The sequence below is a fragment of the Balearica regulorum genome, chromosome 12 (assembly GCF_011004875.1).
Source record: "Balearica regulorum gibbericeps isolate bBalReg1 chromosome 12, bBalReg1.pri, whole genome shotgun sequence".
Taxonomy (NCBI): Eukaryota; Metazoa; Chordata; class Aves; order Gruiformes; family Gruidae; genus Balearica; species Balearica regulorum.
The window spans coordinates 10,414,613-10,428,054 of record NC_046195.1 but is presented as its reverse complement, the minus strand read 5'-3'; the positions used below and the strand labels follow the sequence as shown (position 1 = coordinate 10,428,054).

General features: G+C 41.2%; 1 protein-coding gene across 2 annotated transcripts; it reads left to right on the top strand.

The window, feature by feature from the left end:
- The first annotated feature begins 613 nt into the window (after window positions 1-613).
- On the top strand, window positions 614-12,036 carry LEO1 (LEO1 component of Paf1/RNA polymerase II complex). 2 transcript variants are annotated; one of them, XM_075764168.1, is made up of 12 exons: window positions 614-762; window positions 1,911-2,636; window positions 2,889-2,996; window positions 3,727-3,821; window positions 4,497-4,642; window positions 6,070-6,154; window positions 6,493-6,587; window positions 6,872-7,006; window positions 7,598-7,733; window positions 8,026-8,212; window positions 8,482-8,579; window positions 11,745-12,036. In XM_075764168.1, exons 1-12 carry the CDS (start codon window positions 705-707, stop codon window positions 11,847-11,849), a joined length of 1,974 nt encoding a protein of 657 aa, XP_075620283.1. In that variant the 5' UTR covers window positions 614-704; the 3' UTR covers window positions 11,850-12,036. The 2 variants fall into 2 exon arrangements, with proteins under 2 accessions (XP_075620283.1, XP_075620284.1); XM_075764169.1 differs by having other exon boundaries at window positions 11,749-11,967.
- Window positions 12,037-13,442: the final 1,406 nt, after the last annotated feature.

Below are 13,442 nucleotides of genomic sequence, written 5' to 3'. Positions count from 1 at the left end.
ACGTTTACATCAAACCATCACCTTCTCTTCTGCAGCAGGCAGAAGAGGTGACTTCTCTTCCTTCTCAGAAGGAAGCTTCTACTTCTGGAAGTAAAGGGCTGCCGCCGGGGAAGTCGTTTCTCGCGCGGCAGGCGGCAGAAGGACGTGCGGGAGCCCGTGAACAGAGCGGCGGTGTCCCGTCACGCCTGTTCGGTCCATCCGAGCGAGTGGCGCGCGGGGGTGGCGGGGCGTCAGGCCGCGGGCCGTGGTGCGCGGAGGGACGGCGGGTGCGGGCCCGGGAGGCGGCTCTGACAGGAGCGTGGGCCCCGGGCCTGGCGCCGGCGGCTGGAGCCGGGTGACGGCAAGTCCGAGCGCGCGTGCCCACGGGGTCGTGCGGCGCCTGGCCGTGGCCACGTCCGCCCTCGCTCTACTCGCAACGCCGCTCGCTCTCTGCCTTCGTAAACGGTTCCCGTTCCGGAGCGGTTGCGGTCACCGCCCGGCCGGCTGTCGCCGACAGGCGCGTATCGCGGATGCCAACCGAGCCCGCTGCCGTCGGGCATCGCCGTGGAGCGCGGCCCCTTTAAGAGCGGTCACCGCCTCCTCCTTCCCGGGCGCAGCCGGCGGCGGCGGGGCCGTGCGGCGCTCCGTAGTTGCGTCACTGAGCGGCGCCGCGGTGTGGCCGCGGGCGCGCGGCCGTTGTGCGGCGGCGGGCGGGTGCCGCGGCCATGGCCGACATGGAGGATCTCTTCGGCAGCGACGCCGACTCGGAGGCCGAGCAGAAAGGTGCGGGGGCGCCGCGCTCCCCCGTCCCTCCCCGCTCGGTGGCGGGCCTGGCGGGGCCCCGCGCCCGCCCTCGTCTCGTCCCCCTCCCGCAGCCCTCAGCGGAGGGGAGACAGGGGGCGGCGGGCGGGGAGGGGAGGGAGCGGGAGCGGGAGCCGGGCGGGCGGTGCTGCCCCGGGGCTCGGCCGTTAACGAGCCTCCTCCCGGCCGCGTCGCTCGGGCAGCGGGCGTTGCCCCGGGCTCCTTGGCGCACCTGCTCTTCGGGCCAAAGCGCGGCCCAGCGGCTGCCCGCCCGCGAAAGCCGCCCGGCTGCGGCGAGGCTCTGCCCGCTGCGAGGGACGGGCCCTGCCCTGGCAGCTGGGGCGGCGCGGGGAGCGGTTTGTAGCGGCTCTTCCATCGCCTCGGCCGTGGAACACGCGGGACGCGGAACAAAAGCCAAGCGCGCTTCGGCTTTGGGAACGGTTCGTGGCGCGTTGGCTCCGCGCTGCCGGGATTTGAGGCGGTAAAGAACCAGGCGCGGTTCCTGTTCGCCCCACGCTGTCTGGAAAAGTTGTACGTGTCATCGGCACCTAAAGAAAAATGATGGAACACCTCCCGATTTAAGTAATTTCTGCATTTTTAAAATGCCCGTCTCAGTTGCTGTAAGTGACTTTTCAAGGCAGATGTTCCTTTTTCACTGCTTGCAGCGGCATTCCCCAACCTCGGCATTCCCGAGTAGCTCCGTTGTAACGAACGTGCCAGGGCACATAAGGCAGCTAACGTGGATTAAAGACGCGATGATGGTTTTAGATCTGTAGGATCTCATAAGCTGTATATATGCATTTACTTAATTTAAGCCCTCGCTGTTTCAGATGTTATTTTCTTTTGTGTAATTGCTTATTCTCTCTACAGCTTTAGAATCTTAGATAATAGCTTGTGGTTTGAAACTTTTATGTGGAATCCATCATTTTTCATTGTGTCTTTCATTGGCTGTGCCTTTATTAGTAAACACTTTATTGTTCTAGGTGACTTTCATAGTTCTTTCTTATGGTTGTCTGTAGGTTCTTTTCTGGGTTTGGTTTTGGTTTTTTTTTTTAAAGCAATGCCCATCATCTTATGTGCATTCTTGTAGGGACATTTTAACTCCTGAAAGGGTGATGTTTGTTTTGCAGATTCTGATTCTGGATCTGATTCTGATTCCGATCAGGAGAATGCTGGTTCTGGTAGTAATGCTTCTGGAAGCGACAGTGACCAGGATGACGACAGAGAGGCAATAAAACCTAGTAATAAGGAGTTATTTGGAGACGATAGTGAGGATGAAGGGGCATCCCATCACACAGGGAGTGACAACCACTCTGAAAGATCCTACAATCGCTCTGAAGGTTCAGGCCATTCTGAGCATGAAGATAACGATCAGTCAGATGTGGACCAGCACAGTGTTTCAGAAGCTGCTCATGACGATGAGGAGGATGATCGCAGGCATGGCTCAGATGAAGGCAGCCATCATTCAGAGGGAGATGGTTCTGAAAAAGCACATTCAGAGGATGAGAAGTGGGGCAAGGAGGACAAAAGCGATCAGTCAGACGATGAGGAGAGACAGCAGAACTCTGACGATGAGGAAAGACAACAGAACTCTGACGATGAGGAGAAGGCGCAGAACTCTGATGAAGATGAAAGGCCACAGATATCTGATGATGAGGAGAGACTACAGAACTCAGACGAGGACAAGATGCAGAACTCTGATGATGAGGAGAGGCCCCAGGTCTCAGATGAGGAGAAGATGCAGAACTCGGATGATGATGAAAGGGCCCAGCATTCTGATGAGGAGAAGATACAGAACTCTGACGATGACGAAAGGGCCCAGCACTCTGATGAAGAGGACCAAGAGCATAAATCTGGTAGGACTGAATACAGTAGTCATGATTTGCCTCTGGTTTAATCTCTTTAGTGTTTCATTTCTATTGGCCTGAAAAGATTTAGTCTTCAATGTAAAGGCATTAATCACGTAGCTTTCAACTGTAGTCATCTTTGTAATGGCTTTTTATGCAGCACTTTTAAATTCCTTTTCATCTGAATCCACTTATTAATGTAAAGGAATATGAAAATATGTGGAACAAAATTTTTAATTTGCTGAGAATTATGCTCCTTAGGAGAGTCTGCAAGGGGCAGTGATAGCGAAGATGAAGTTCTGCGAATGAAGCGAAAGAAACCAATTGCATCAGATTCAGAAGCAGACAGCGATACAGAAGGACAGAAAGGTAAATGGTGGCGTTGTTTTGTGGGGTTTTGGTTCGTTTAATCCTCACGCCATTCATCTGTAACAGAACTTGATAAAGTTGATAGTCCTTGCTATGTGGTGTAACTGTAGTGCCATGGACATAACAAAACAGCACAGCAAGAATTCTGTGTGGGGAAGTACACGCTATATTTCTGCTGATTAGTTAGCGCTCTCAGGTTTTCAATTTCCTCTATGAGAGACAGAGCTTTTTTTTTGCGCATGTTTCACACATTTCTACTGAAAGATGCTAAGAAATGGTGCCTCTCATCAGAGCAGCCTAGAGAACCTGTTTTTGGTTTTTGGGATGTTTAGCTGGCTGAGAAAGTGGTGTTGATTCTTCTGAGAAATAAAACCTCCAGAATGTGTAATGAAGTTGTTGTTTGCATATATTTAAGTTGTTTACTTGAGTAAGGGATGATTTTACATTCTCAATTCTTCTCTTGCCATTTTTCAACTAGATTCTTATTTGATAGAGTCTTTCCAGGAAAACATACCTTGAATCCTTAGCTTAAAAATACATGGGAAAACTTTTTCAGATAAAAGAACGTGTGCTTCGTAAACATTCACAATTTTTAACCTTTGTAGGTGTTTTTAAGTGGTAATAAAAGTGAATAATGTGTTAATCTTTTTATCTGTGAGTGTGCTTGCATGTGGGGGGGGTGCGCATATGTGTGTGTGTGTATTTTAAAATAGTAATTTTTCTGCTCAAGAGCATGCAGATGTCATGGATCTGTTTGGAGGTGCAGATGACATTTCCTCAGGGAGCGACGGAGAAGACAAGCCACCAACTCCAGGACAGCCCATTGTGAGTAGACTTGCCTTTTGAAATAATTAACATGCCATTCCACTCTGAAATGTAGGACACTGAATGAGTTTGATAATATTTTAGTGAAAAAAAAAGAGTAATAGCACTAAGTAAGCATTGCGGATAATTTTGCCCTGTCTAAAAGAATTATTAAAATTTTATACATAACAGTATGAGATGGATTCATTTATGCCTCCCCCCATCCCTGCTCTACTTTTTGTACTTGAAAGAAATATAATGAGTAGTTCTGATTGTTATCAAGGAAAATACAAAATCATAACTGTCTTTGGTACCTTAGTACAGCTATTTGAAAAGTATTTTCATTTTAGGTCTTGATGATAATAGATAAAAATATTTTTTTTATCTGGGGAAAGTTGTCGCCTGTTTACTCTCCAGTGCTTCGCTGAAAACTCTGTCAGCTCCTTTGCTGTTTCCTTACTGTCTTTGGTCTCTTCAGTTTTGCACTGGTATTTGAAATCACTTTAAGTGGCGTATGAAAATGCTGAGTTCAATTGGTTTCATTGAAAACGTGCAAGTTCGTTTACCCAAAGCTTCCTGATCTCCCTCTGTGCACACGGAAGACATTCCTTTAAGCAAAATGTAAGTACTTATTAAAGCAATGGTAGCCAGATAGACTTTTTCACTTATGCTTCTATTCTCCCGTTTTTTCATTAGGATGAGAATGGATTGAGTCAAGAACAGCAGGAAGAAGAACCTATTCCAGAAACTAGAATAGAGGTAGAAATACCAAAAGTAAACACAGACTTGGGTAATGATTTGTACTTTGTGAAGCTGCCCAACTTCCTTAGCGTGGAGCCCAGGTAGTTGCACATTAAATACGTGATTGATAAGTTTTTTTACTGTTTCCCTATATTGCTTTTGTTTTAGTTACACGATGAAATATGTTGGCCGTATTTAAAATGGTTGACATCAAGATGCACGCTTTTTGTTGTGATCAGTCAATAGTAATATGTCTTGTTGTTATCTAATCGAGTGCTGAGTAATTTTCTTGTGAGCTTGGATTTCAGCTTGATTGAATAACTTTTTGTCTGTAAAAAAACAAACAAAAATGAGATTTAATTGAAAGCACATGCTGTCAGTTGAATTTTAAACATAGTTTCAGGCTCTCAGAGATGTGAAAGCCAAATGCACAGGATCTTTATGCTCTTTTGAGTGATAAAAGCATAATTTTGAATTTGAGAATAAGCCCTTTTTTAGTTGTGTGTGGTAAATATACTGTTTAACTATGAAGAGGCTGGTTACTCATTTTCCTGTTTACCTAACCTAAGCTAAAGAAATTTCCTGGAATTCATAAGGGGAAACAAAATAAATTATTAGAGTTGTTTGTGATGTTAGATTTGGCCCTAAAGCCCACCTTCACCACTTCTAGCAAATTGCTGTTAAATCCAGCTCTTCGAGTGTTTTGTTAAGCAACTTTATTGCATTGTTTAAGAGGTGTCTCGTTAGCTGGCAGTGTAGCATTGTTTCTGTTGTACATTAGTTAAATCATTCTTCCTGGCTTCCATGCTATAGACTGTTTCAGGACTGTTAAGAATCTGGTTCGTGTAGTCAATAAGAGAAGTCCTGGGGATCTTTGCGGGTCAGGCAGGACTGAAAACAGAATTGTACAGTAGCAGAGTCTGTTTATCGCTTCTTTCCCTCACAGCAGCTTGGCAACTATTTAGGAAGGAGCTAGGGAATGGCCTTCCCCCTCTCACTCCCACCCCAGTCGTCAGGTTTTTTTGAAGGAAGGGGGGGAAAAAAAAAAATCTCATCTTCCTTTCCCATTGGTTGGGTTTGAGATTCAAATAAAAAAATTACAAAGATTGTACTGTTAGAAAATCCCTAATTCACCACATTTATAAGATGATATTTTTTCTTTTTATTTTTCTCTGTACAATACTGTATATATTTTGTTCCAGACTTAACCCTGAGCTCATCATGCTGATACTGAGGAAACAGTCAGTATTTTCTGAGGCAGACTTGCTTTCTTTAGCTAGAGCCGTTGAGAGGGCCTGAATGTTAAAGTGGCTGTAACTGATGGCAGTGAGGACACTTGGCCTCCTGTGGGGTAGAATCGGTGCAGTAAATTACATTACTGCAGAAATGGCTGTCTCACAGCTGCAGTGCCTGCTGTTGTGTGCATGTATAATTTAAACCTTTCCATCACCTGTTATTTTGCACAACTCTAGAATAATCTGGATTAATTTCTAGAAGAATAAAGACTGTATTGTGTAATTTATTACAGACCTTTTGATCCCCAGTATTATGAAGATGAATTTGAAGATGAGGAGATGCTTGATGAAGAGGGTAGAACTAGGTTAAAACTCAAGGTATAATGTTAATTTTCCTTTTCTCTTTTAGCTTCATCTAGCCACATTTCTCCAAAGTCTATTTCAGATATTTTAGAATGGTGTCTTGAGTTATGGTCAGATTGTGAAAGGATGGACCGGTCCAGCACCAAGGAAAGCTGATCCATTTAGTAATAAATTAAAAAAAAACTTGAGAGCTGCATTTCACCTGTAAAAGCAATACCCTTCACCTTCATTTCTTTGCATCGTGCAGCAAATTACCTAGTCTCTCTAAGTGTGATCCTTGACCTATATAGTATATTTTACCACAGTATTCCTTACTGTGAGTTGGAAAAAGTGTTTTGGTTTTTTCCCCACAGGTAGAAAACACAATACGATGGCGGATGCGACGAGATGAGGAAGGGAATGAGATCAGAGAAAGCAATGCACGGATAGTCAAATGGTCAGATGGAAGGTTAGTTTGGGCTTTTTGCTATTGAAGGAATACAGTTGTTCTTACAGTGAAATGCCATGGTGTGCAAAATTGGAAAGTCAACGAACTTTGATGTCAGTTCTGCTCAGCAGAAATTATTTTAGTCTCGGTGCTTTGAAAATTTTCTGCTCTGCCTAGTTTGGATTGAAATATAATTATTTGCTGTATATAAGAAGGAAGCATGAAGGCTTTCTCCATTTATAAATGAGGCAAAAAATAGACTGTAGTGACTTTATCAAATAACAGATACGTGCATCTCTTTCAAGCATGTCTCTCCACCTGGGCAATGAGGTCTTTGACGTGTACAAGGCGCCACTGCAGGGAGATCACAACCATTTGTTTATCAGACAAGGGACAGGTCTACAAGGACAGGCTGTTTTCAAGACAAAGTTAACCTTCAGGTAAACATGCTATTCTATAGAAAAAGTTGATGCTCTTTTGCAATTAAGTGTTGTAAACTAGTATATAAAAATGAGAAACATCAGTTTGTAAACCTTCGGAGCTTAACTGTTTAATAAGAATGTGCTGTTTTCCAAAGTCAGTGTTTTTATAAGATTCTTCCTAAATTAGGTGTCCCAGTTTGAAAGATTAATATGCTATTCACTGCAATATGTAGGCTACATGTATTTTTAATACATATTTTTTATTTTGCATTTTTAAGTGCAAGTCCTCATATGAATGAGAAAAAATATTAATATTCCCTGAAATTAACCTTTCTTCTGATGCACAATTGCTATCGAGATGACGATTATGTCTTGGGATATTGATGCAAAATGTGAGGATGATTGTTTAGGCTGGTAATGGACTGCAGATGGATTGCTGGGAGAGGAATTGATGTTTCCAGTGGCTGTTATGATGCACATAGATAAAGGATGATGCTTTTACTTTTGTGCAGGTGAACCTTTGAAATCTTAAGCATACTGGCTCTACCATTGTCCTTAAAAAATTGCTAGTTAAATACTTCTTAAAGGAATGTATCCATTTTTAAACAGGCCACACTCTACGGACAGCGCCACTCACAGGAAGATGACTCTGTCTCTGGCAGATAGATGTTCAAAGACCCAGAAAATTCGTATTTTGCCAATGGCAGGTCGTGATCCAGAGTCTCAGCGCACAGAAATGATTAAGGTATTGTGGCATGGAACTCTCTTATCTGCTGATTTAATCTAAAAAAATCACAACTGGAATATAGCTGAACATTTATGAATGTTTTATGACTTTACGAGTGTATTTTGGAGTTACAGGCAAAGGCTGTTAGTCATGGGTGCAGTTTGCTTAACCTTACAGATTACAAAACAATCAGAATATGTACAGTCTTTACTGTGAAATTATTTCAAAAGCTACAGTAGAATACAAGGTGCTCTTCAGTACTTTTATTTTTCTTCCTCAGTCTTTATATATTGCTTCTTTCTTTGGACAGAAAGAAGAGGAGAGATTAAGAGCTTCCATTCGTAGAGAATCTCAGCAGCGAAGAATGCGGGAAAAGCAGCATCAGCGTGGTCTGAGTGCAAATTATTTAGAACCTGATCGCTATGATGAAGAGGATGAGGGAGATGATGCAATCAGTCTAGCAGCTATCAAAAACAGATACAAAGGTGGCATCAGAGGTAATAATAAACCTTACCAGCTCCTAAGTAAGACCTGTGTGATTCAGATGGATTAATTTCACAGGAGAATCCTGGTAAGGTTGTATTTTTGCCAGCTCATTTGATACGTGAGGAGACATGAATTCAGTTCATGTTAGTTTATTTTGTTTACTCTGGAGTTAGATTCTGCTAGCTTTTTGTGGGACTAAATGTAAGAGCGTTAGTTTTAGTATTCTCTCTTCCTCACCAATTTCAGCTAAAGATACTTCTCTTTTCATTTTTCTCTGTAGAGGAACGTGCTAGAATCTACTCTTCTGACAGTGATGAGGGCTCAGATGAAGATAAAACACAAAGGCTACTCAAGGCAAAGAAACTTACTAGTGATGAGGTAAGAAAAGGATTTTGTTCTTAAGCTACTCATTTTCAGTCAGGAACATTTCCTGCATTAAATTTAGTTTACAAAGCTGAGACTTTTGTAGTTTCATTTATGCTATGATGAATGGATTATGTGACTTTACATGCTTTCTGTGGTAATTAATCACCAATTTCCTATGCACTGCATATAGTTCATAGACATCAGTGATTCCCAGAGAGGTCACTATGGTTATTGCTGATTTAACGATGGAAAAATTTATGCGGACTTATGTAAAATGACTTTACCAAACTTATGCAAGGAGTAAGAAGACTTAATATTGGAATCCTAGTGCAGTGTTGTCTCCTAAGATACATGGTCCTCTCCTGTTTATTATGGAATTAGCAGAAGCATTTTCACATAGTATTTCTACCCTTTTTAAATAGGAGATTAAAAACTGAGTTAAAAAGAGTTAAGGTCTGTTGCTAAATAGACATTATCCATCACCCAAATATCATCCTAAACCATGAGGCCATGATCAAGTTAACTACAGCAGTAGTGCTGTTTCCTCTTCTAAAATCTTGTTTTATTGGTTTGCAATTTATCACTGCTGGGTATAGGCAAATGAATCTTTGTGTATATCACGTCTTGAGGTTTAGTTCATTTCAAGTAATGTCACTTCTTCTGATACAGCACTGCCATGTAACACTTCTCAAAATTGACAGATACCAGTTCTGAGGTTAAAACTTAACTATTTTCATCCAGTGGTAGAAGTGGAACAAGGAAGTATATGGACTCTGTCCTATATCAGCTGTACCTGTGTAGTCTATTTTCCTGACCCTTGTTCCTCATTCTGAAACGCTTCGGTGGCAAAGAGCCCTAGGAGATTTACTGTGTACCTTGGGAAGCTGAAAGACGAGGGGATTTTGGAATTCACGACAAAGGACAATTGACGCTGGCTCCCTGGCTTCCCGCTGCCCTGTTCAAGAGGGAATTGGGTTGGGTCAGTGTTTGGCCTACTTGGTTCTAGTAGCCCCTCAGTTTGCTTTCTTTTAGACATCACCGGTTCTGTATTGCTGTAATCAACATAGCGCGGCTCCGGGTTGCAGCCGTGCTTGCATTTTTCTTGAGCCAAGCGTGGCTTAGGAGTGGTAGTTTGGACACACCTGAGCTCTGCCGATAGTCACCTTCACTTATCTGGCAGAATAATAAATACAAAGTAACTCAGCTTAATAGGTTTTTATTACTACCTTGTAGGTTATGAGAGATGCTTTTACACTGGCATGCTAGTCTGATGAATCTTCCTGTCCTGTTTTACTGTAAATTATATTTTATTTAAATGTTTATGTGTAGAATATCATGCAGAAGCTTAAAAAAAAAAAAAAGGAAGGTTGAGTAGGTCAGTGTGAGCTTAGGGAATATTTTTTAATACCTTATATCACCATTTCTTTTAAGAGATTATTTTAACTGTTTATTTATTTGTTTATTTAATTGTGTTAAATTGTTTCGATTTATTTGTAAGACACTCCTAGTTGCTAGTTCATGAACTAGCAATGTCAGGACTTTGCAATTCCAGTCTCTCAGAAGAAAAGATCTAGTCAACAGCATTTCTCCGCTGCTTGAGGAACGATAGCCTCCATTTTGAAATTGCATGGCTTAGAGGCACTATTCCCATCAGGGCCACGGAGGGGTGCTACAGTATTACAAAAGCACCCCAGTGGTGCACAACTACTTACTTTCAGTCACCACGGAGGAAGTATAGTATTTGTAATATGTGTCCACATATGTGAAACACAGACTTCCTTGTACACAGACTTGCTTTTATGTGCTGTCAGTCAGCAACACAGCACAAATCTTTGTCCTGATAACAATTCGATACCATTACTGAAAACGTCAGTCCATTTATTAATACGCTTTATCACCACATGGCAAGTAGTTTTACTGTTACTGTAGTTAACAGGGATATTCTGCTAAACAGGAAGATGAATCATTTAGCAATAGCCTAGATAGATTACAAGAGAAGGCTTGTTCTGAGGAAGAAGCTATCATTGCGATTCCCACCCCTACTAATTTCTGTTTTCCATTCTTAATATTCCTTCCTGAGATTTGCACTGTACTTAATATGTTAATATAGAATAAAATGCTTTGAATAAAAAAAAAAAAAATCATCAGAGTTCTGAAACTCTAATAATTCATTGAAGTTCTGAAACTCAATCTTTGCTACTGCTTAAAATCCAGGTAATGTGTTGCTTCTTAAAAAAAACCCAACCAAACAAAAGAAAACCCAAAACCAACAAATGGAAAAAGGGATGAGGTTACTTAGACCTGAGGGTATTTTTAAAGATACTCTTCTTTTTAAACAATAATTGAGTTACCACTTGTTTTTCATGTCAAAATTGATGAGTTTTGCATTAACAACTAGTGGTTTGTAGTTTGATTAAATGTTTTCATAGCATTCTGATTTAAAATGTTGTTTGGAAGGATGATTTAAACTGAAGTGGTGTAAATGCACGTGGAATAGAAATCAACCCGTTGACTCTATATTTAGGTACTGAAAATTGGGCATCCAGCCTATAAAAGTTATATTAACACAATGATTTGAGTTCATTTGACCAGCTCTTTGAAGCTTCCTAAACTGTTCTATTTCTTGAACTGTGGTGTTGAATCTCAGTACTAGTGGTTTCTCATCAGTCTTTTTCCTTTATGCCAGAGGTATGGGGTTTTTTAAATGAACAAACAAACAAAATGCCTACCTACCTACTGAATTTCTTCTTTGCTTCAGTAGCTATAATTTAAGGTATACAAGTGTCACTAGTCTGAAAACTTAGCAAAGCTTCACAGGCTGCCTGAAGGGAAAGTTCTGCATATTTAAAAATTCACTAGAAATCCTGGGAATTAACTGTGCTCATAAGACTTGCTGAGAATGATACCGCACATGCCATAAATCCAGATTATAAATGTTGCTGCAGCTGTATTATGGACCCTCTCAGGCTGGGGTTTAAGACTGGTAGAACTGTTGACGGAACTTAAAAGTACCAATACGTAAGCAGTCCTGCAGCACAGTAGCACAAAAGGGAAAAACTAGAAGTAATAATTTTGCTTTCTTACAAGAAAAACTTTGAGGTCTTTTTGTTGTTCTTCTGAATTTTTTTATTTTAGCTTGAAGTACGTTGGTTTATTGTTGTCCTTTTTTGCCTTTAGGAAGGAGAACCGTCTGGGAAGAGAAAAGCAGAGGATGATGACAAAGCAAGTAAGAAGCATAAGAAATATGTGATCAGCGATGAAGAGGAAGATGATGATGATTAATATTAAGGAAGCAGAAAAGTTGATTTTTTTTTTTTTTAATTTTATATATATTTATATATATATTGTACAGTTCTCTTACAGCAAAGATGTAAGTAACCATAACGGGGTTATTTTGATAAAGGAGAATTCCATTGAAGTCTGCATTTCTGGTATGAATAAAGTTTTTTGACTTCCTTTTACTTTTTAAGATTTTTCTCTTATTGCAGCAAATGTTGCACCAGGGATCATCACAGTGCCAGTTTTATCTTGCACAGTACATTTCAGTTTTGGGAACTGCAGTAACTGGTAATCCAAGTGAATCAATCAGTCATTTTTACTGACTTCATTAGGAGAAACCATTCTAATCTTTATAGAATGCTTAAATTATAAATTTGCCGGACAAGGGGATGGCAATTTAGTTCACTGTTTTTATGGAAGAGTTGGAAGAGCACAGGAGCAGTACAGTACAATTCTGGTTTTTTCCTAGACATTCCTTGTTTCCTGTTGACTGTGGACAGTACATTACTATGCTGGCTTATTTTGATAACTTAAAATGTTTCATATCATGTTTGAGTAAATTGCGACATTTCTGCAGTTAGAATAGTTAACTGATCACAGAAGATAATTATTTTTTATGCATTGAAGCCCAGAATGAAAATCCACGTCTTGCCTGAGTGTTAATAATAACAACAATACTAATTGGCGCATGCTAGTGATGCAAATGTCAGTAAAAACACTTATTTAAACAAAACTAAGAAATTTCTGCAAGCAGAGATGAAAGTCTCCTTTAAAAGGTGAGGTGAACCACAGTGCAAAAACATATCCTAATAATAGTGTCTCATAATCTCATCTAATCCTTATGGTGTGATTTCCTATTGGTCCTGGTTGGTTTTATAAATAGGTTTGTTTAGCTGGGAAGTCACTGGAGGAGAATGTTCTGGACAAAATCATTGCTGCTTTTACACTATTTCTAAACACCTTATTTGACGATGCAATACCAGCTGTAAAGTGGGGAAAGGCTAGAAGAAATACCTGAACTTTTGCACGCTTTCTTTCCAAGATGAAATAACCCATGTGTAGTTTCTCTCGTCGGTGAGAGAGCATTCAGATGTTGTCTGTGTTGCTTTTTTTAACTGACTTTGCGCAGGCCTGCAGAATTTGGATGCAACTTGAAAAGGGTAACAGGAAGAAACCAGAACAAGCTTATTGCCTCTTTAAACAAACCCACTGACTGGTGCTGTGAAAAGTTTGATGTGGATTTGTGCATTGTAAGATGAAATAAAATAGCTGATAGTTATATAAGAAGGACTGTTACCCATCTCTCTCCTGCCCAAATGCTTTTTTATAAAACAGTAGAAGGGTGCAAGTGCCTCATAGTGAGCGTTTTGCTCTCATGACGTTCCCTGGTTCTTTGAGATACAACTTTCAACCTGGACATGTTGCTTTTGTCATCTTTAATTAGCCTAGTAGTTTGTCAGAATACTCCTGCCTGGAAGGTACGAGAAGTGTTCTAGCTGCAGGAGGACGGAGCTCTGCATGTGGTAATATGTTCTGCCAAGCAGCTGACTGCAGCGTAGACATTTGCAAGTATGAAAACAAAGTGAAAAATTTCAA